The sequence below is a fragment of the Lepidochelys kempii genome, chromosome 2 (genome assembly GCF_965140265.1).
Source record: "Lepidochelys kempii isolate rLepKem1 chromosome 2, rLepKem1.hap2, whole genome shotgun sequence".
NCBI classification, from domain to species: Eukaryota; Metazoa; Chordata; order Testudines; family Cheloniidae; genus Lepidochelys; species Lepidochelys kempii.
This window is the reverse complement of record NC_133257.1, coordinates 179,628,210-179,652,275: the sequence shown is the minus strand read 5'-3', so window position 1 is coordinate 179,652,275 and position 24,066 is coordinate 179,628,210. Positions and strand designations below refer to the sequence as shown.

General features: G+C 45.3%; 1 protein-coding gene across 1 annotated transcript in view; it reads right to left on the bottom strand.

Annotated features, from left to right (window-relative positions):
- The window catches only part of LOC140906149 (uncharacterized), an 83,755-nt gene extending 72,598 nt beyond the window's left edge, over nt 1–11,157 (bottom strand). The window contains exons 1-4 of the mRNA XM_073329653.1: nt 11,078–11,157; nt 10,545–10,961; nt 5,648–6,031; nt 791–1,263 (exon numbers count right to left, since the gene is read on the bottom strand). Coding sequence (XP_073185754.1) covers nt 791–1,263; nt 5,648–6,031; nt 10,545–10,961; nt 11,078–11,120 — 1,317 coding nt within the window. The 5' untranslated portion in view covers nt 11,121–11,157. The remainder of the gene's footprint in view (nt 1–790; nt 1,264–5,647; nt 6,032–10,544; nt 10,962–11,077) is intronic.
- Nucleotides 11,158–24,066: the final 12,909 nt, after the last annotated feature.

Below are 24,066 nucleotides of genomic sequence, written 5' to 3'. Positions count from 1 at the left end.
ATTCATTTTAAGTACTTTTGAAAATGTAACCTGATATCTGCAGGAACTTTAATGTGATCCAGTTTGCCTCATTCACAAAAGCACCATTTCAAACTGCTCTGACTAGATGCTGAAAAGCATTTGAGCAACCGGAATGACCCTTCCTCATCTTTACCCTAAGGAAATAGGATTGGAAACTTATTCCTGTATATGGGCATATGCTGTCGAGAGGCATCCACAGGCTACTCTTCTAGTCAGTGGCTAAGAAGGATTTGTCGCTCAACAACCATGAGGAAGGGAAGCTGTTTAATGTCATTCTTTTGTAGCAACTTGGGTAACCCTGGCTCATAGCAACTGGGATCGCCTTAATGTGTCACCACTCAGTCACTGCAGGGATGAGTGATAAATAACAATATAAAATAGCCATGAAAGACTACAGACTACCTGTGGAATCTGGGTTAGGTTGTAAGGACTGGCCAAAGTCTCCCCACTTCTAGGCCCCAGGAACAGTGAATAGAAGGATGATCTTCTTTCCTTCTCCTCTTGCTGACTATTTCTATTTTAAATGTGCAACCATAGTTATACATTCGCATAGGCTGGATCACAGTTGCTAAAACTTTTTTTTTTTTTAAATCAGCCTTAAGCAGAAAACTGGCATGGAAAGTTTGAGTCAGAACAGTTTAAGTTTGGTAAAGATAAAAGCAACTGAAAAGAGTGTCTTTTAATGCGAAGATTCAGGCAAGCTTAACTTGCAGACATCTATAATTAAAGTGTGCCACCTTTAATTAAAATGTTTGTCTATACCACACACCTTGAAATCCAAGCCCTGCCAGTGTCTCTCTCTTATCACTTCATCCACCTCAATAAAGTCATTTTTATTAAATGTGTCTGGCTTCATACTCTTGAAAGGCTGTGGCTCAGAATGCAGAGTGGGTTTTTGTATGGGTTGTCTATGGCTTTCTAGTACTGTGCGATCCCAGACGGCACAATAATAGGTAGCAGCATCCTCTTCGGTTAGTTGGTGTACTCTGAGATTAGAGGTGGACCCAGAAACATCATTTCTAGCTTCAAACTTTTTGCTATCAAAGCCTTCATCCATACTAACTGATCCTGATCCAATATACAGAATCCTCTTTGGAGCTGCCCCAGGGCTCTGTCGATACCAGTGTATATAAGCACTGTTAAAATTAAAACCAGAAGTTTTACAGCTCATACGTGCACTTTTAGATACCGTTCTGGTGACAGACAATGGAGTTTGTAGCAGAGTTATTTGCGAATATCCATCTAGAAAGAAAAAAGGAGAAATGATACTATAAACCTGAAGCCGAAGGAATTTGGAACGTGTCTGGTAGCTGAAGGAATGTGTACATGTGGGAAAGAACAGAATGGAAAAATGACTTACAAGACCATGTCAAAGTCACAATAAGAACCTGCAGCAGTAACATTCTCACTGGCTGGGTTGAACTTGAAACAGACGACTATGAAATAACCCTTGAGATGGAGAGGCAGGGAGAGAGGTGCAGCTGGGGAGAGGAAATGGGTTGTTTAAGCCGTATCCAATGATAGCTCTCCTGGCTGCAGATGTGTGGGGCTAAGTTTTCAGAAGAGTCAAACTGTGTATGTAGTCAGGTGGTCAGAAGCTAAAATCCCAGGATGGGGGAGGGGAGGGGGCTGAAGTCTCATCTGTTTTCATAAACCAACTGGAGGGGTAAAAATGTTTGCAAATCAAGGATTGTGTCCTCCCGATAATGCAGCCACACATTCTAAAGCAGAAGTGAAGGCAAGTAGGGTAAAACTTGTGTAGCTGTTTGCATAGAATCCCATCTGATTGCCATCTGTCAGGGGCTTTGTTTTTGGTTTGTTTTACAGGCAGAGGAAGCAGGGGCATGCACAGGAATTTAAATTTGACCTTTTGGATGGGCACGTTGGAACAGTGTCCGGGGGTCGGGGACAGGAGCAGGGGCTGGGTCAGGGTCCAGGGCGGGGGCTGGAGCAGTGCATGGCCAGGGCTGGGGCAGTGAACAGTGGTCAGTCACCAGGGCTGGAGTAGCAGCCAGGGCTGGGGCTGGAGCTAGAGCAGAAATGTATTTTTTTAGATGACTACTGGGGGGGGGGGGCTGTGCCCCTGCTTGCCCCTTCTTGCTCCCACTTGTGCATGCCCCTGGGCACAGGCATATGAGGAGAGCATGTAATGTGGTTATGAGCACGCTTCATTGCTGCTAGAGGTGCCTGAATCTGTGCTCAGTGGCTCACGTGGGCCAGCACCGATGTCCATGCTGGCTGGGCAGGAGCACGCTCCCTCCATTACAAATCTGAGTCTGCGTCTTCTCTCAGGTGTACACATAGTCACTGGGCTGCACACCCGCCATTGTCAGTTCAGTTGTGTGCTATTGGTGCCGTCTACTGGATTCTGTATTACCCATTTACTGCTATCTTTTTACATGGCTGATGGGGAGGGAAAAAAATATTTTCCTCTGCATACACAGACACTTTAAAACAGAACAGAGATCTGAGGAAACCCACTTGGAAGATAATTTAGCAAGTGTAAGGAAATGAATGAGAAGATTAAAAAAAAAAAAAGTTTTAGCAACTGTGATCCAGCCTTTTGTGAGAACTAGATTTCAGGAAAATACCTAGTTTTTCGGATATTTAATCATTTTTACTACTGTTTCTTTGAGAATCTCTAGGATTCCCATATTTGCAGCAGGGACTTGAAATTTGTGAAGAGGATGGCCTTTGTGTCAGGGATGTGTTTACTAATCCTGTGGGAAAAATGCCCAAATTTTGGCCAAAGTTATGAGCCTTTGAAAAAATCTCACTTTGCACATGTCAGTAGTAACTTGTTTGAGTCTGGCAGCTCTACTCAGCAGAAGCAGTTTGGGAGGGGGGATGGTTGCCAAAAGTGGGGGTGTGCGTGGGGGGAAGCTTTGGAAGACAGGAAAGAGTGGTTAGGTGGGGACAGCAGAGGAGGAAAGGGACTAGAAGTAACAGGTGGTGAATAGGAATGGGGGGGAAGGGGCAAAATTTGGGTGCATATAGGCATGGATACGGGGGGACGAATGGATTAAAAAGGAAGCGAGCAGAAGATGGAGGATGGGGGTGATAGGAGCAGAAGAGAGAGGTGAAGAAGGGAGAGGGGACAGAGTCAGTGCTGGGGAGGAGGCATGGTCTAAGGCTTAGTGCTAGCCTTGGACTTGGGAGACCTGGATTTAATTCCGTCTTCTGCCACAGGCTTTCTATGTACTTGAGTTCCCCATCTGTAAAATGCGGAAAATAATACTTCCTTATCTTTCAGCTGTGTTGAGAGGATAAATGCATTAGAGATTGTGAGGCACTCAGATACTGTGGTAACTTAGATGGTTGGGTGCGGGGGATGAAACAGAAGGGTCTCTAACCACTAGAGAATCCCACCTTGTAGTTCCTAAAATTAAACCCAGGAATCCTGAGTTTCAGTATTTCTCTACTTTCAGCAAATACATGTGAAATGTGTATATCATCCCTCTTTAGTGCCTGATCCACACTGAGGATAACAGCCTAGTAGTGATACCAGTTACTCTGTTAGTAGAAGTGACAGAGGTCTATGAATGGAACCTCTAGTTTTGTTTCTGTTTTTTAAATTAGGACACAGTATAAAAAAAGACTACTTTAATAGACAATTATGGTTGCAAAATCAAGCACTCAGAAGTTAGCAAATGCCAGACTTAATGTTGCCCAGGCAACCTTAATTTGGTCCCCTTATGTATATGTATTACGATACAGTCTTTAATTTCATGATCACACACTTTTTCTTCTGCAGGACTCCTGTTTCATTTTGTGCACAGGGTGGTTTGTGCTCTGGGGTTGAATCAGGGCTGTGTACTGAAGGAGGCTGTTGTATGTAGGACCCTGGACTCATTTGCTGCAGAATTTGGAAGGTGTCTGGTGGATGTGGGAGGGGCTTGCAGGAAAGGGAAGGCTGGTCTCATGATAAAGGCAGTTGGGTGTCAACAGGGATAATTGGATTCTATCCCTGCCTGTGCCTCAGAGTTCCTGTGTGATGCTGGGCAAGTCACTTAAACTACAATATTCACAGCTGGACACACATTATGTGCGTCTCCTTTTCTGGGTGGCCTCCTGGGACCTGATTCGCAGAAGCTCTGAGCGCTCATGACTGCAACTGAAGTTGGTCGGAGCAGTGCTTTGAACATATCAAGTGCTACAAATATGTGAAGTACAATGGAAAATCAGGCAGTAGATGTCTCAGGTTGAGCACCCAAAATTAGTGGACACTTATGACAATTTTGGCCATAATCCTTCTGTGCCTCAGTTACCCCATAGTAAAATGGGGTTACTAACACCATTTAATCTCACAGGGCTGTTGTGAAAAGAAATTCATTAATGTTTGTTAAGTACCCAGATAGTACAGTGACCGCACCATAGAAATGCCCATGGTTGGATGGTCTGCGTTAAATAAGGCTTGGGGCCACATCATGGATGTGGAGGATAAAGAGAAATAGTGAATAACTAGTGAGTCACTGCGTGAGGTAGGGGTCTTATGCAAAAATAATATATGGTCTATCATAATACCAGGAAGAGGCAAGCGTATATTTCATATCACCAACAGGGATTTTACAGTTAATTGTCTGGGAGGGTGTTCATAAACAGGGGCTACCCTCTCCCCCGCTTCATTTATCACAATTGTCAAGTGTGGGGTCAGGTCTACACTACCGCTTAAGTCGATCTAACCTACATTGCTCAGGGTGTGAAAAAGCCACCCCTCTGAGCGACGCAAGTTACAGCAACCTAAATGTTGTCTACACCAGCACTATGTCAGCAGGAGATGCTCTACCGCCGACATCGCTTTCGCCTCTCTCAGAGGGGAGTAATTATGCCCAGAGGAGAGCTCTCTCCCTTCGGCACAGAGCATGTTCACCAGACACACTCTGGCGGCGCAGGTGCATTGGAGCTGATGTAGTGCCCTCAGATCTTAGCCTTAGTCTAGGGCTTTTATAAACAACTATGCCATTCTACCAGCCAACACTCATTTGCACAAACAGTTATAAGGACACAATATTTTGCTGCCATAGGTGACAGTCTGCTCTGTAGACTATCCAGATGCTTAAAGTTAAGCATGTGGGTAAGTGTCTGAAAAATCCTCTCCAAAATTTGTTTTGGCTCAACACAAAATAAAACCTAGTTTGATATTTCTCCCCAACATGAAAAACTGAAATATTTTGTTCTCACCAAAGCATTTTCTGTTTCTTTGTGTTTCATTATGTTTTATTTTGGGGAGGGTTTTACCTTTTTGGTGTTTTTCAAAATAAATCTGACTAAATTTCAAAACAAAATGTTTCGAAATGAAAAGTCAAAATGTTTCATTTTGAAAATGTTGAAATGAAATTTCAACATTAAAAAAATCATTTTTTTCAGCGACACTATTGGTAAATTCAACCCAAATTTGCAAATAGTTTTGGTCAAAATGAAATTGCATTTTTGGGGGGGAATAAACTATCTGTCAAAACAACTTTCACCTGCTCTAAAAGGTGTTGTGATGATTTGTAACAAAATGTAGTTCAAAACTGCAGTTCTGTGCTATTGCTCTTCCTGTCACATTGCAGAAACCAGTCAGGAGTTTGTGCTGTTGGTTCCAAGTTGAGAGGAAGGAGAAGGGATGTGTCTGGCTTCATACTCTTGAAAGGCTTTGGCTCAGAATGCAGAGTGGGTTTTTGTATGGGTTGTCTATGGCTTTCTAGTACTGTGCGATCCCAGGCGGCACAATAATAGGTTGCAGCATCCTCTTGGGTTAGTTGGTGTACTCTGAGATTAGAGGTGGACCCAGAAACATCATTACTAGCTTCAAACTTTTTGCTATCAAAGCCTTCATCCATAATAGCTGATCCTGATCCAATATACAGAATCCTCTTTAGAGCTGCCCCAGGGCTCTGTCGATACCAGTGTATATAATTAGTGTTAAAATCAAAACCAGAAGTTTTACAGCTCATACGTGCACTTTTAGATACCGTTCTGGTGACAGACAATGGAGTTTGTAGCAGAGTTATTTGCGAATATCCATCTAGAAAGAAAAAAGGAGAAATGATATTATAAACCTGAAGCCGAAGGAATTTGGAACGTGTCTGGTAGCTGAAGGAATGTGTACATGTGGGAAAGAACAGAATGGAAAAATGACTTACAAGACCATGTCAAAGTCACAATAAGAACCTGCAGCAGTAACATTCGCATTGGCTAGGTTGAACTTGAAACAGACGACTATGAAATAACCCTTCAGATGGAGAGACAGGGAGAGAGGTGCAGCTGGGGAGAGGAAATGGGCTGTTTAAGCTGTATCCAATGATAGCTCTCCTGGCTGCAGATGTGTGGGGCTAAGTTTTCAGAAGAGTCAAACTATGTATGTAGTCAGGTGGTCAGAAGCTAAAATCCCAGGATGGGGGAGGGGGCTGAAGTCTCATCTGTTTTCATAAACCAACTGGAGGGGTAAAAATGTTTGCAAATCAAGGATTGTGTCCTCCCGATAATGCAGCCACACATTCTAAAGCAGAAGTGAAGGCAAGTACGGTAAAACTTGTGTAGTTGTTTGCACAGAATCCCATCTGATTTCCATCTGTCAGGGGCTTTATTTTTGGTTTGTTTTACAGGCAGAGGAAGCAGGGGCATGCACAGGAATTTAAATTTGACCTTTTGGATGGGCACGTTGGAACAATGTCCGGGGGTCGGGGACAGGAGCAGGGGCTGGGTCAGGGTCCAGGGCTGGGGCTGGAGCAGTGCATGGCCAGGCCTGGGGCAGTGAACAGTGGTCAGTCACCAGGGCTGGGGTCAGGAGCTAGAGCAGAAATACGTATTGTTTTAGATGACTACTGAGGTGGGGGATGTGCCCCTGCTTGCCCCCACTTGTGCATGCCCCTGGGCACAGGCATATGAGGAGAGCATGTAAAGTGGTTATGAGCACGCTTCATTGCTGCTAGTGGGGCCTGAATCTGTGCTCAGTGGCTCACGTGGGCCAGCACCGATGTCCATGCTGGCTGGGCAGGAGCACGCTCCCTCCATTACAAATCTGAGCCTGCGTCTTCTCTCAGGTGTACACATAGTCACTGGGCTGCACACCCGCCATTGTCAGTTCAGTTGTGTGCTATTGGTGCCGTCTACTGAGATATGACACGTGCTCGTGTACATTAATAACGGACCTTATCCTGTCTTCCAAAAAAGGCCATTTGTACACTTAATTACTAGTATGTAATTTTGCTTCAAATGTGTAGGTAAAATGTTGCCACAAGGTTTCATTTTAAAGATATAATATAAGCACATCCCTTTGAGATATTAAATAGCATATGTGATGGAGTGCGTACCGCACACTGGCAAAGAAAGAGTTAACCTGAGCCCCTGCCAGACAGCAATTAGTGCAGCCAGTTGCATCTGCAGGGTGGGCCAGGCCTAACTTAGAATTATGCTCAGCTGGGTAGGTCTGGGTGCGTGAATTAGGGATGAATGCTAGCTGGGAGGAGTAGGCTGTCTATAGCTGCTTGCTACAGGGTTCTTGTATTGAAACCCAGAGTAGAGGGAAGGCCTGCCTGATTGCCCATATTCCCCTACTGGCTGCCAAGGAAGGTGAGATAAGGGTTACTGAGCCCCAAGTTGGGCTGAAGATCTGTCATAAGGTCATTGGACTGTTTTGTGTGACTCTCTGTAACTCTGGAAGAGGTGGAAGTGAATGTGACCTGGTGGAGGGCTGAGGCGCAAGGAGTAGACCACAGCAGGGCTGGAGTGGCTGTTGGCAGGAGGTACCCTAACCTACAAAGAGGTGTTGGGAAGGGGGTTCTGGAGACTGAGCAGAGAACTGATCAGAGGTGGTAGTGGAGGGGACTGTGGGGATAGGTTTGGAGCTGGTAAGGGAACCTGTCCTTCCTGGGCAGGATGGCTAATGTACAATGAATTACTTTCATCTCTTAGTATTCTCCTAACCAACTCAAACCCCCCCTCAAATTCTTACACCCTCTCTTATAAAACTCTAAATGCACAATAGCTTTCCTCCAAGAAACTCCTTTATCTGCTAATGAGTTACAAAAAAAACTGTACAGGGACTGGGTAGCAGTTTGTCTATTTAAACAGCCTGTTTTGGAAAGTGTCCTCTCTGGATCCGCTTGACCTTTAATTCTGCTTGATTGCACTTGCACAAATTATTGACTGGTGCTACTGGGCCACAAGACTGTGGTATGAGAGTCAGGATTTTTCTTCTCTGTATTCCTCCAAATGTTCTTAAAAGCCCTTGATAGATACTGTGATACCCTGATTAGTGTATATGTGCAAAGAACAAGGATGGTACCCCAAATGCTCAGCTATGTGGCATAAACCCAGTCCTGCTAGCAGCTAAAGAAAACTCTTTCTCAGCCCAAGTGGAGGGGGCTGTGCTTTGAGTTAGAAGGATCTGAAATGTATCCCTACTACTGTCAGGGAGTTCCAAGGCCACAGTGAGTAGCATAGCGACAATTTCAGTGGTCATGGATTTCTTTCTTTTCATTAAATGATGGAATGGAACTTCCACTCGGCTCTGACCGGGACATTTTCCAAATGTCAATTAGCCTCATCTGTCTACACTAGACTTTTTTTCCCTAAAATTTCTCTCAGTTTCTACCCTGGGTCCGTTCCACTGGTAGAAGCAAGTATGGGAATGCTGCTGTAGAAAGGTGCCTGTGGCTGCCAGCAGATTTATGTCTTTCAGGGTGTGTTGTCACTCTAGATTCACCTTGGCTCTTACACTGGTTTTAGCCAAAACCCCTCTCTCCTCCTCACACAAAACCCTTATGCCCAGGCTTGTGTGTGTTTTGAACCTGGGCTTGCTTGCCTGGCTGGGAGTGTAGATTTACAGCCTGGGTTTTGCTCTAAGGTAAGACCAAAGCTGCCCACTTTGCAGTGGAGGTGCAGCTGAATCCCAGATTGTGGAGCTCAGGTTTTGATAGTCCTCTAATGCCATCCCACAATTCCCTGGGGCTGTATTTTCTGGTCTTTTACCTACGGTACTAACTTCCCATTCACCTCAACTGGCTTTTATACCCGGTCAGCATTTAACCCTTCGTTTAATCCAGCCTGCTCTACCTCTGCCCTACTCACCTCTGTCGAACAGCTTGAGAAGATCCTGTCCCAGCAGGTCCTAGGTGGTCAAAGCATCAGGGTTCTCGTTGCTCTCTGGTGTGAGCACGGCAAAGAACATGATTTTGGGAGGTGCACCTGAAACCAGCATCTGTGCGAGAGCATCTGCAAGAGGCTGGCAGAGGAGGGGATCCAGCAGATGGCTCTCCAATGTTGGGAGTGAATCCGTGGCCCATCTACCTGCCCTTACTCTGAGGAGATTAACTGGGTGTTCACCACCACCCTGAGTATGGATCCCTCCCTGCTTGCATGACAGGCTTTTTGAGCTGGGAGAGTGTGAGTTCTAGACTGGTGCAGAGGGGATGAGGACAGCACCACAGGGTACTCTGGTGGCAGAGGAGCAGGAAAGAACCTGGACTAGACCCTGGAACAGACTTTGTGGCTATCGGGGCTGGGAAAGTCCTAGGTCTATGCTCTGAGGATGTGTGTGGGCCCAGGGAATGCGCTGGACAGGAAGCACCAGTGGAGCCAGAGCTGCTGCTGGGAAGTGGCCATTGCTGCCACCTTTGTTGTCACTATGGGGGAAAATCCCAGCAGAAGTGGGAGAGATTTCTGGATTACAACCAATAAAACTATTGTTATGGAGGATATTGATGTGCTATAGGGTGGCCTTAGCTTCAGTTGCGGGTGGAAGCCATGCCGGTTCCCTCGTCCCCCTTCCTTCAACCTCCCCACCATGTGTGATCCAACTGGGGGGTGGAATCTAAATGTACAACTTTTGATTTATTCTAGCACCTGTTGCATTGATGGTGGGAGGGAATCTGATCTGGGACTACAGGCTTAGCAAGCTTAAGTACATATTTCCAGATATTCTTCTTTCAAAAGCTGTCACACTGTAGTGCAGTTATTCCAATACTAGTATTACAGCGCTATGGCAGGAAGACTGCATTAGAATATAGCCCAGTGGCTGTAACATGTGACAACGTCTCCTGGTGACAATGGCATTGTGGTGTTGTGCATGCGTGGCACAATGTCTGGGGGGTTGGGGGATGTGTGGAGGCAGTTCCATTGTCAGCAAGTTTCTGCACCCTAGTTCAGAAGCCTGGTAATGTTTGTCTGAATTTTTTCCTCACTCCTAGTTCATGATTTTTCTCCTCTATTAAAAAATCCTTAGACTTAAAGACAGTCAGGGATATTCCTGGACAGGGCGAACATCCAGAAATCGCCCTGGGGGTGCTGGAACAATTTGTATATAATCAGGGTGCTGAGAGCCATTTAACCAAACTGTAAAGCCTGCATATAACTGAAACCACTTCAAGACATGGGGTGCAGCAGCATTCCTAGTTCCAGCACTTATGACCACTCCGGTAGCTTACTAGCCCTCTCCATTCATTGATTTGCTGTTCAGTCAGCAGGGGGAAAAATGTCCTCATCTTGATAAATGGCCTTCTATCACAGGCTTGGTAAAGCTGCTTTCTCTTCCAATCAGGGTCCAAGTTGAGAGATAGGATAAGGGCTGTGTCTAGTTTCATACACTTGGCTCAGAGTGGGTTTTTGTACAGGCTGTTTATGGCTTTCTAACACTGTGCGATCCCAATAGGCACAATAATAGGTAGCTCCATCGTTAGGAGCTATTTCATTTACAGTTAGGGTAGAGATGGGTTGGTCAGGCTTCTTTTCACAATTAAACTTGTTCTTATCGGAGTCTTTGTCAAAGACAGGTTTTCCAGATGAGATGTACAGAATCCGCTCTGGAGCTTCTCCAGGTCTTTGTCGATACCAGTGTATATAAGCATTCCCGAACTCCTGAATGCCAGAAGCCTCACAGTCTATACGTGCAGTTTTACCTTTTCCCCTGGTAACGGACAACTGAGCTTGTCTCAGATGTATTTGGGCACATCCGTCTAGAAAGAGGGCAAGAAAAGAAAACCAGAAATTAACATAGAATGAATCTGGAACATGGTGAGTTCTGACTCAGCAATGTACAACTGTGTAGAAAAAGGATAAAAAAGAAACTTACAAGACAAAATCGAAGCCAGAATAACAACCTGAAGTAGTAACATTTTACAGGTTTTGCTTGGTCCTGCATCTATGAGAAATGTGACTGTTGGGATGGACAGAGTGGTGCCTTTGGGGACAGGAAGTGACTCATTTAGTTAACAGGGGATGAGGTTTTGCTGGCTGCATATGCTAATTTAAGATAAGTAGAGTTATGGCTGAAACTCATCCAAAGTTACTTTTATCAGAGAGCATTATCTGGCATAAAGCAAACTCTTCTGCGATCATTAGACCAGTGTAAATTGCATCATGGAAATCTGGGTAATAAAGGATTGGTCTTTGAATTATTTATATTACAGTGTTTTCCAGAGGCCTCTGTCTGGATGGTGTCCCCATTGTGTGAGGTACTAAACATAGCAATATATAGAGTGACTGTCCCAAAGATCTTCAGTCTAGAAGTGTATTTGCACCAGCAGAGAATATTTGGTACTTCATATTTAAATATACCATATCCCCCTGCCCTCCCCAACCAGAGTTGTCATTTGCCAGCAGATTTCTTGTAGGAGTCGCAGCAGGAGTGGGTCTTGAGAGGGATTTGAAGGAGATGAAGCTAGTGGTTTAGGGATTTGGGGGCGGGGGCATTCCACACAAAAGTGGTGGAAAAAAGCACCAAGATGTTTGTGGCCCGGGATGCAAACTTTGTTGCTTGTTTGTACAGTGCCCTGTGCAGTGTGGACCAGATCTCTGATTGGGATTCCTAGCTATGATTATAACTAATACAAAGATGAAGGGACAGGCAGAGAGCCATGTTGATGGCACAGTGAAGACTAATTTTCTTGGGGGTTATTTTCTTTCCCTGTTGAAGATGGGAGCTGCTGCCCTGAGGGGTGCTGTTGCCGGTACAGCACTCAGAACCCTTCTGAAGATATTAAGCACTTCTCAGGATCCTGCTCTCGCTGAGTTTCCCAGATGTGGAATATCACTTCCTACTTCAGTGTGAGACTATCCCTCTGCTTTATAAATAGAGTGATGTACAGACAGTGGCTATTATATCTGTGAGCTAATGCCCCCTATTGATATAGGATGGATGTGCAATTGTACATTTGCAGTCTATTTTGTCCTACTTCTGAAAAAGGGCCAACTCTACAATGATGTTTTTGTCAAATTAATTTACGAGTAACCTCATGTTTTCTTAAATACTTCTTTGTGTCCTTGTGATGAGAGCTAATCCGATCCATGATGTCCTTTCTATATTGTAGCTCCATTAGTGTTCTTGTGTCTTTCTAGCATCATTCAATAAGCGATGCTTCCACTTCTGCCCTTCTTTCAAGTATCCTCTGCAATCACACACTTTCCCCAGGGGTTCTGAAGAACCTGCTCCATTTATCCCCATTGCTCTAGTAACCTTCCTTAGACTATAAAATCCCTGGGGCAGGGACTCTTATTCTGTAAAGTTCCCTGAACGTTCATGTGAAGATTGAAATTCTACAGCATAATATCAGTTCAAGCAGAGTGTGGCCTGCTGTCACACCACGTGTTTTCTGCTGAACTGGCTTCAGAGACTAAAGATGGGCTGGTCCTGCAGAACAGAACTCTGTGGTTTTTATAAAGTGAACAATAAGCTCTTTGTGGTTCAGGGCTAATTAAACAGCAGAAAAGCAACCAAAATAAACTGACTCCTGTTTCCATCGGAGTAATATCAAAATGTAAAGTGGCCAGGCTGGTTTGCAGTGCCATTAGGTGACTTGTGGTCTGATCCAAAGCCCATTGAGGTCAAGGGAAAGACACTTAAGGCTTGACCCAATGGCCACTGAGATCCACAACTGGAATCTCTAGACACTAAAATGAGGCTCTGTACCTGGGGAGGACACTATGCAGGATGAGCCCCAGTTACTGGGGAGTTATGAGGAAGTACATTATTGCACCTGCACACTGGGTTCAACGCTCCTGTTTTACTTTCACTTGCTTCCTGTTTCAGCAGATGAATGATGTCTGGATTGGGAGACTGTAGTGTCAGGCAGTTATGGGGTGAGAGCCTGGCCCATTTCCTTCTCTAGAGCCAGATTTTTCACCCCAAGTGTTCTGCTTCTCTAGACTGATGACAAGTCTCCACCCAGTCAGCCCATGGTAACCCCCACAGATAACTACTGACTGTCAGCTTCACCTAATATTCAGCGGGAAGGTTTGGGTTTTTTTTTTGTTTTTTGTTTTACAGGGCAAGGGGCAGCTAAACACACAACTCCCATTGACTTGTAACGAGATTGGGTGCCTAATTCCCCTTTGTGCCCTAGGTGACCTCCTGCTCTTCTAGAGCTGACCTGTTCTTAGTGATGTATTTGGAAAATATGCACAAAATCAGCAGTTGCTGTTCATATCTAGCTGCAGAAGCCAATGAAGGCTATAGCTCAGAATGCAGAGTGGGTTTATGTACAGGCTGTCTACAGTTTTCTAACACTGTGTGGTCCCAATAGTAAGTTGCAATGTCACTGGAGGGTATTTTGTTTATGGTCACTCTAAGTGTACACTGACCAAACTTCTTTTCAGCATTAAACTTTCCTTTCTCCATCTGAGACAGATAGCACTGAGATGAAAAGAATCAGCTCTGGAACTGCATCAGGTCTCTGCCTACATCAGTGTATAGGAGCCTTGCCAAAATCCTCAGATAGAGAAACATGACAGTCAATTCATAAGGTTTTATTTCCTTTCCTAGTGATGGACAGCTGAGGTTGGTTCAGACGCACTTGTGAGGAGCCATCTATGGAGAAACAAATATAATATATATAAAAATAAAACTGAAATAATGTAAAGACTCTCCAGCCGCTGTCAGGTACCAATGTATGCGGAGAGCAGTGTGAGTAGGGTGACCAGATTTCCTGATATTTTTATAGGGACAGTCCTTATATTCAGGGCTTTGCCTTATATAGGTGCCTTAACCCCTCCCCCGTCCCAATTTTTCACACTTGCTATCTTGTCACCCAAAGTGCGAGCAGCACACTTACAGGAGCAAACCGTAGCCAGAACCGTAGCGATGTTCCATATGAGACGAGGGCCCTGTTCCATGAGTATGTGACAGTATAGAAGAAAGCCTTTATGAATTTGTTGGAGAATTTAATAGGCAGGTGGTGTACAAGACGGGGAAGAGAAGAGCTGCTGACCATGCAGTTAAAACTGTAGTTGTCTTTCTGTCATCCACTTATCACTTGCCCAGGGAAGCTGCTGAGCCTTTCCTGATGAAGAGACTGAGTCAGTGCCCTCAGATCGCATGGATACCAGTGGAATTTGATGGTGTTCACGACTTTTCTGGAGACACTGAGCATCTGGCAGAATTCAGCTGTAGCATATTTTTCAGTCTTTAATTCTTCAGTTTTTCTCCTACTTAATTGTGATACTTGGCCATTTTACATCTCACTACTCATAACAGTGCTAATACATCTGTGTGCTAATGCCCTCGACTGAAATAGATGACCTTGTCCATGGAGACTTCATTTCATCCCAGCTCTGAAAAAGGGCCAATTTATACCTGAAGGTGTCGCACAATTGATTTACAAGCAACTTCTTTCTTTTATTCAATATTAATTTTTATTGTCTTGCAGTGAGGACTAATCCACTGCAGAGAATTCTACTTTAAGTAGAGAAGAACTCTGTTCAGCTCTCATTTAGTGATCAAAGGGCCACCAAGAAAGTGGTGATCTGTATATTTCAAAAGCCATTTTTGTGAACAGACAATTCATTTCTCTATTAAACACAGAATAAAACAGCATGATCCCCCACAAAGGAATTTGTTTAGCTGTATAGGGCCTATGTCACATGACTGAGTAAATCTGGAACCATCCACTGAAGGGTAGTGTGGGTGTGTGCAACACACACAGAGCCTCCAATTCATTAGAGCATATGACAATTGCTTTTAACGTTCTACACTATAGCACTACTAATTTACATTTATACGACTATACTTTCCACCCTATCCAAAGAAACGTAGCAACAAATATACCGTATTTCAAAAGCAGAGTGACAAAGTATATAGATGGAGTGCTACCTCTTATAACCTTTCTTTGAACAGATCTAGCTGGTGAAAGGGAGTTAGGGCCAGATCGCTAAAGGAATTTAGGAGCCTGAACTTGGTCATCCAGAGAAACTTGGTCTGAATTCCAAGGATTTAAAAATCAGTTTGTACACAAGCAGCCATTTTCTAATCATGAGACCAGGAATAATCTCACAAAGAGGGTTGTACTGGATGTGGATGAGTGCGGACGTTTAAATGAGACTGAAAGCCTCCCACTGGAATTCTTGATGATGAGAATTGTCTGAGCCATGCCTCATTAATTAAGGGCTGACTTACCTCTGACTCTTATGGGGATGTACAAGGGAGAGGAAGGTTTTGAGTAAGTTGACTCACATTAATAGTCTCATTGATTCAACTCGGTTTATTCAGGATAGATGGTTGTTTTCAAAATTGACTCCTCAGGTAGTCTCATAATCCTCCATCTTCCACTAGCTCAGTTATATTGAAACAAGAAAATTCAATTAGAGTAATTCATTTGCTGTGTTCTTATTTTCATACACATTTATATCCTGTTAAATGGTGTTTGTGATAAAAAAAAATCTATAGGGTTCTCTGGTTTTAATTTTACCGTTTAGTTTATATGGAAGCATACAGTTCGAGGATGGAAACGCTGTAATGACTGCTGTAAATATACAATATTCCTGATCAAACAATCTTGCCTCTGAAGAATCAACATCATCCCTCTTCTTGACGTCTGAAGAGAGCCCCTTTACAGAAGGTCTAGTTCAGTAGTTCCACTGAAGGGTGAGTGACGGTCTCCAGGGACTGTGTTGTTGATGTCTGGGGGCCTGATCCAAAGGTCACTGAAGTGGCTGGGAGTTCTTCTACTGACTTCACTGGACTCTGGATGAAACTTGAAAAGGCCTGTTCTGTAAGGTGCTGAGCACCTGCATCTCCCATTATAGGAACTCAGAAGGCCAAGGCATTATGGCTTTAAATCCCACCAAAAGTCAAATGAAAATCCCATTCCTAGTACTAAAATGTGGGGAAAGATTCTTCTGAGTGTACTTGGGGGTGTTTTTTGTTTACCAAAAATCTCATTACAATAATGGTGAAGTAATTGGAATCCAAACCTGCTAGATATTTAAACAGTAATTTGTTGGTTTCCTGTCTTAATGATGAAGTAGCTGAAAACTGACACATCCTGTTTTGTTAAAAGGATGTTTGTGGTATGGGGACGCAGGAGGAAATTCAATATTAATTCAGTAAAATTTTGTGTCACTGTATCATTTTCTCCCTTCACCATTTGCTCCATGTTACAGAAAGGAGCACTTTCTCAAAAAGGTAGACTTAAGAAATCTCAGCTGCTAATGCCTAGGTCAATGTTCCAGACCTTGCTACAGCCCTTTGAAAATTCTGGGTTTTTTGGGGGGAACACAGTGGGATAACTTTGCATTGAGGACTGGGTCATAACTTTTTAAAATATACATAATAATTGCCGGTACAATGATCAAGGGACTAGAAGGAAAAGAGTCTCCCAACTCAAGTATAAAATCTTATTATGACTTGATTGAATTCCATACATAAGTCTGAGAACTACTGAAAATAAACTGAACGCTTTGCTCATACAGAGCTTATTCTCTTAAAGTGCAAGTGACCCTGGAAGTGGTGAGGTCTCACGTACAGTGCCTACAGATGATGATGAGAGCACCCACTACCTTTTGGAAATAGCTCAGTATCTTGCAGGATAGAGCACTGTTGCGGTTTAAATACAAGACAGGACAAGCTTTAAGCAAGCAAGCAGGCTGGTTTGCCGACGGGCTGGTCTGCCTGTTAGCTTTATTTATTTTTGCGCATTACATATTTTAATAAATAAAAGGAATACACTGGCTTTGTATAATATTTTTATTTACCGCATTTTTTGCTCTTGGGCCTTGAGCCCAGTCCTGGAAGGCTTCCCATGGTTTATTTGGGCGAGATTCTAAGGTTCATGCCCTTGAGAGGAGCCGTGTGTGCACTGCTCCTACACAACACTCCGGGTGTGCCCTGCATGTTGCCAAGTGCATGAACCTTGCATGAATGCTACAGAGCACCTTTCATTTGGAGATTAGAAAGTGCTTTAATCAATCTTTAATACAGGAAAAAAGAAATGCCAAACATCTTCCTTACTGATGCAGAGGATGGCGTGAAGAATACACTTACAAAACTTGCATAGGATTAAAAATTGGCTTGAGTTGCAGACACCAGTGAGGACCAAGAAAATATGAAAAGCTTGCAGAATATCAGGAAAACTTACTGACATTGATCTCAATCAGGCATGGAATCATCTCTCAAAGGAGGAGATGGAAGCCCCATTTTGGAGACCTTTAAAACTAGACTAGACAAAACACTAGAAAATACTTTGTAGGGAATAGGTCTGCCTTGGCAGGAAGATGGACTGGATGCTGTAATAGGTCTTCCATTTCAAACCTCTCTGATTTTATGAACCTTAAATACATGTAAATGAATTCTTTAGAAATAAATATGTAAGTACCACACTCCTGTAAATGTCCCATGTTCATGATTTGTTGTGGACCAAATGGTTTCTGTAACATACGTGCCAAGAACTTGAATGGATATTAATCTATATTGGATATCCTGAAAGGTGTCTGTAAGTGACATACATATAATTTAGAGAGTAATACATATGTGAGTGAGTACCATATATAATCCATTGATATTAACAGGAGCCCCACATGTCCATGAACAATACAATAGCCAGTTTCCTTTGCTTATTTGTAATGATGATGAAAAGTTCTCAGTCAAAGCTGATTGATGGTGAAATGAGCTATCAGAGGACATAAGTGTGAGCCAAAAACCTATCCATTCTCAGGAGCGGCTGGAATTCCTGGAACCTAGGATAAGGTATTCCATTTCCACTCTGCTGTAATGGACATGGCTAGAGGGAGGTACTGCATTACTGTGATCCCTAACTCCCACAACTCCCATTCCTAGCAGGGCACAACTAAATGCGCTAAGGTGTAGGGGGAGCAAAACAAGCCACTAGCTGACCCCAGCACTATAGGGGCACAGAGATGGCATCCAGCCACCTTTGTCACCAAGCTCAGTCTTGCACCGAGTGCAGTGCAGATGAATATGAGGATCGGGCCCTTTTCCATGGGAAGGAAGCCCCCCAGGATTTCCTGTGCCCTTCTCACATTTAGAATGAAGAGCTTGTAAGCTATAAATTTTGCTACTGTTTTTGTCTTAGCTCCTCAAGTGTAGCACATGTGCACTCGGAACCAAGTTAGTTATTTTATGTTGGGCCACTGAAACTGAGTAGCAAACTCCTGTATTCTGTGTACACTACAGCTCCAGCCGTGGACATGTGCTGAAAATTCCCAGTGGAGATGCAAACTGCTGTTTGTTCCCTCCTAAAAAATGTCTACTCCTCACATTCCCTATTCACTTTTACACTCCCGCCCCTCACCTGTCCCCAGTTATTGATTATCCCCACCCCATTCTCCCTCATTTGCTCACTCCCCAGTGTCTCTGGTCACCCATTGCTTTGTGAAGTCAAATGGGTAGTGACTGCTCAATCACTTGCTCTGCCTTTAGAGCTGGAGCCAGCACTGGTAGGCAGTCACTGGATGTCAGCTTTGTGCCACCCACTAGGTAAACTCCCACTTCCCTGGCTCAGGCAAATCCCTACACAACTTGGGCTGGCCAAACGGGAGTTCACGCTGGCCGTGGTTTGTGGGGCTGAGGCTCGGCCTGTTGTGTAGGCTGGTGTGCCTGGGCCAGGGGCAGGGCTCTGCCTGTTCTGCTGCAGCAGTAACATGAGAGTTGAGCCCCACACACAGAGCTGTGGTGGTTTTTGGGCAGGGTTGCAGGAAGCTTGTGGCACTGTGTAAAATCCCATGTGGCACAGTAATAGCAGCCGCTGTCTGTTTCTTCCAGCTTGTGCACCAACAAGTTAGAGATGTTTTTTGTCCCATAGGCTGAGAATTTCTCCTTGGGGAAGGCTGCCTCTCGCTTTAACTCTGACCCAGAGAGAGTGAGGTACAGCAGCCTGTGTGGGGCCTCTCCAGCTGGGGCTCGGTACCAGTGGATGTAGGTAGAGTCCGATCCACCAAACACCTTGCAAGTGAATTTGGCAGAGCTGCCTTGAAGTGGCTGCTTTCTGAGAGAGAGCTGCTTGCTCTCCAGGTGAAGGGCCCACAGAACAGCTGGAAGGCAAAAAGAGAAAGCAACCATGAGGAGACAGCACCTAGACACATTTCCCTCTTCAGAGAGCAGTACCATGTACATGGCCTTGCAACCTGGAAGGTACATGGGCTTAATTATCCATTGCCTTGCACCTTGTATAGCCATTTATGTCTCTGTAAATGTGAGGGGGAAATGGATAAAGCCTCTATCTCTTGTGTGAGTGGACGATCAAGTTCACTTTACACCTGGGCAAAGATGGTGTGAACAATTACACAAGGTACAGGGCAATGAAGAATCAGACCCTTTATCCAGTGATGAGCTGCCAAAATCTTAACAACCGGTTTCCCCCCTCACCCCACGAGGGGGTCATGGCCCACCCCCACCCACTGGGACTCCTGCCCCATCCAACCCCCCGCGTTCCTTGATACCCCCCCGGACTGGGCAGGAGGGTCTTGTGGGCCACCGTAGTGGGTGCCCACCCTGCCCCTAAGAGCCAGCGGGACCTGCCAAGGGGCGAGGTGGGGAGTCCCAGCGGTGCTTACCTGGGGCAGCTCCCAAGAAGCATCTGGCAGGTCTCTCTGGCTCCTTGGAGTGGGGTATTATAGTTGGGGGGAGCACGTGCTTCCCCCCCCCCGCCCCACTGATCACATCAAAAGTGGCGCCATAGGCACCAACTCCGGCAGTGCTCTGGCAGCTCCCCGCCTGGCCCCAGCTCACCTCCGCCCCTGAATGCGCCGCCCTGCTCTGCTTCTCCCCCCCCCGCCCCAAGCTTCCGGTGAATCAGCTATTTGCGCGGGGGCTGGGGACTGAAGCAGAGGCCAGGTCAGGGGCAGAGAACAGTGGTCAGTCAGCAGGGCTGGAGTAGTAGCCAGGGCTGAGGCCGGAGCTAAAGCAGAAATGCAAAATTTTTTATCGGAATACTGGGGGTGGGGGCAGGTGCCCCTGCTTGCCCCCACTTGTGCATGCCCCTGGGCACAGGCATATTAGGAGAGCATGTAATGTGGTTATGAGCACGCTTCGTTGCTCCTAGCAGTGCCTGAATCTGTGCTCAGTGGCTCACGTGGGCCAGCACCGATGTCCATGCTGGCTGGGCAGGAGCACGCTCCCTCCATTACAAATCTGAGTCTGCGTCTTCTCTCAGGTGTACACATAGTCACTGGGCTGCACACCCGCCATTGTCAGTTCAGTTGTGTGCTATTGGTGCCCTCTACTGAGATATGACACGTGCTCGTGTACATTAATAACGGACCTTATCCTGTCTTCCAAAAAAGGCCTGTTTGCCCATGTTCCCCTACTGGCTGCCAAGGAAGGTGGCATAAAAGCCCCCTGAGATGAGGGGTATAAGGGTTACTGAGCCCCCAAGTTGGGCTGAAGATCTGTCATAAGGTCATTGGACTGTTTTGTGTTACCCCTTCCTGGGTTATAGAGAACAGGGCCAGCTCTAGGCATCAGCTAAGCAAGCTGGTGCCTGGGGCGGTGCTGCTGAAGGGGCTGCACTCCAGCAGCAGCCCTGGCGGCAATTCAGCGGCAGCTCCCTCCGATGTTCCTGTTCTCTCCGGCGGCGGCGTATTTGGCAGGTTTCCCCTCTGCACCTTTTTTGCTGCTTGGGGTGATAGAGAGTGGGACTGAATGTGACCTGGTGGAGGGCTGAGGCACAAGGAGTAGACCACAGCAGGGCTGAGGTGGCTGTTGGCGGGGGCACCAGAGGAGCCGACTTTGCCAGCCACATGGGGGCATTTTGATGGTGAGTTACCCTTTGACAGCATATTTAATTATTATTAATGTTCAGACATAGGTATATGTTGCACTTTGGAGAATGTGTAAATTATTGTAATACAGTGGCCAGAGATCATCTGAAGATTCACTGTTCTCTTTTCAGCCTTTGTAGCTGAAATGCCAACATGAACTGCTTTCCCTACCCCACAAAGAGGTGTTGGGAAAGGGTTTCTGGAGACTGATTATAGAACTGATCAGGGTTGGTAGTGGAGAAGACTGTGGGGATAGGTTTGGAGCTGGTAAGGGAACCTGTCCCTCCTGAGTAGGGAGCTAATATACAATGAATTACTTTAATCTCTCATTATTCTTCTAATCAACTCAACACCTCAAATCCTGACACCCTCTCTTATAAAACTCCAAATGCACAATAGCTTTCCTCCAAGAAACTCTTTTTATCTGCTAATGAGTTACAAAAAACTGCACGGGACTGGGTAGCAGTTTCTGTTTTGGAAAGTGTCATCTCTGGATCCACTTGACCTTTAATTCTGCTTGATTGCACTTGCACAAATTATTGACTGGTGCTACTGGGCCACCAGACTGTGGTATGAGAGTCAGGATTTTCCTTCTCTGTATTCCTCCAAATGTTCTTAAAAGCCCTTGATAGATACTGTGATACCCTGATTAGTGTATATGTGCAAAGAACAAGGATGGTACCCCAAATGCTCAGCTATGTGGCATAAACCCAGTCCTGCTCGCAGCTAAAGAAAACTCTTCCTCAGCCCAAGTGGAGGGGGCTGTGCTTTGGGATAGAAGGATCTGAAATGTATCCCTGCTGCTGCCAGGGAGTGCCAAGGCCACAGTGAGTAGCATAGCGACAATTTCAGTGGTCATGGATTTCTTTCTTTTCATTAAATGATGGAATGGAACTTCCACATGGCTCTGCCTGGGACATTTTCCAAATGTCAATTAGCCTCATCTGTCTACACTAGACTTTTTTTCCCTAAAATTTCTCTCAGTTTCTACCCTGGGTCAGTTCTACTGGTGGAAGCAAGTACGGGAATGCTGCTGTAGAAAGGTGCCTGTGGCTGCCAGCAGATTTATATCTTTCAGGATGTGTTGTCACTCTAGATTTACGTTGGCTCTTACCCTGGTTTTAGCCAAAACCCATCTCTCCTCCTCTCACAAAATCCTTATGCCCAGGCTTGTGTGTGTTTTGAACCTGGGCTTTCTTGCCTGGCTGGGAGTGTAGATTTACAGCCAATGGCTATTATCTTTGAAAACTCATGGCGATTGGAGGAGGTCCCAGACGACTGGAAAAAGGCTAATGTAGTGTCTATCTTTAAAAAAGGGAAGAAAGAGGATCCAGGGAGCTACAGTCCAGTCAGCCTCACCTCAGTCCCTGGAAAAATCATGGAGCAGGTCCTCAAGGAATCAATTCTGAAGCACTTAGAGGAGAGGAACAGTCAGCATGGATTCACTAAGGGCAAGTCATGCCTGACTAATCTAATTGCCTTCTATGACGAGACAACTGGTTCTGTGGATGAGGGGAAAGCAGTGGGCATGTTATTCTTTGACTTTAGAAAAGCTTTTGATACAGTCTCCCACAGTATTCTTGCCAGCAAGTTAAAGTAGTATGGGATGGATGAATGGACGATAAGGTGGATAGAAAGCTGGCTAGATTGTTGGGCTCAATGGGTAGTGATCAATGGCTCCATGATACAGTTGGCAGCCAGTATCAAGTGGAGTGCCCCAAGTGTCGGTCCTGGGCCGGTTTTGTTCAATATCTTCATTAATGATCATAGAATATCAGAGTTGGAAGGGACCTCTAGAGGTCATCTAGTCCAGCCCCCTGCCCAGAGCAGGACCAGTCCCCAACTAAATCATCTCAGCCAGGGCTTTGTCAAGATCTGGAGGATGGTGTGGATTGCACCCTCAGCAAGTTTGCAGATGACACTAAATTGGGAGGAGAGGTAGATACGCTGGAGGGTAGGGATAGGATACAGAGGGACCTAGACAAATGAGAGGATTGGGCCAAAAGAAATCCAATGAGGTTCAACAAGGACAAGTGCAGAGTCCTGCACTTAGGACGGAAGAATCCCATGCACCACTACAGACTGGGGACCGAATGACTCAGCAGCAGTTCTGCAGAAAAGGACCTAAGGGGTACAGTGGATGAGAAGCTGGATATAAGTCAACAGTCTGTCCTTGTTGCCAAGAAGGTCAGTGACATTTTGGACTGTATATGTAGGGGCATGCCAGCAGATCGAGGGACTGTTGCATTGATGGTGGGAGGGAATCTGATCTGGGACTACCAGCTTAGCAAGTTTAAATACATATTCCCACATTCTTCTTTCTATAGCTGTCACACTGTAGTACAGTTATTCCAATACTAATATTACAGCGCTATGGCAGGAAGACTGCATTATAATAAATCCCAGTGGCTGTACCATGTGACCAAGTCTCCTGGTGACAATGGCATCTTGGTGGTGTGCATGCATGGCACAATGTCTAGGAGCTTGGGGAGGGGGTGGAGGCAGTTCCATTGTCCGCAAGTTTCTACAACCTATTCTGGAAAACTATCCCTCAGTCTCTCTCAGACCCTTGGGAGGCAGGCCAATTCTTGCTTTCAGACAGCCCCCCAACCTGAAGCAAATACTCACCAGCAACTACAAACCACACCACAGAAACACTAACCCAAGAATCAACAAACCTTGTTGCCTACTCTGTCCTCGTATCTACTCTAGCAACAGCCTCATAGGACCCAGCCACACCATCAGAGGCTCATTCACCTGCACATCTGCTAATGTGATATATGCCATCATGTGCCAGCAATGCCCCTCTGCTATGTACATGCTCCAAACCGGACAACCTCTACATAAAAGGATAAATGGACACACATTAGGAATGGTAACATACAAAAGCCAGGAGAACACTTCCATCTCCCTGGACTCAATAACAGATTTAAAAGTAGCCATTCTTCCACAAAAAAACCTTCAAAAACACTTCAAAGAGAAACTGCTCAGTTACAATTCATTTGCAAACTTAACACCATCAATTTGGGCTCGAATAGGGACCGGGACTGGCTGGCTCACTACAAAAGCAAT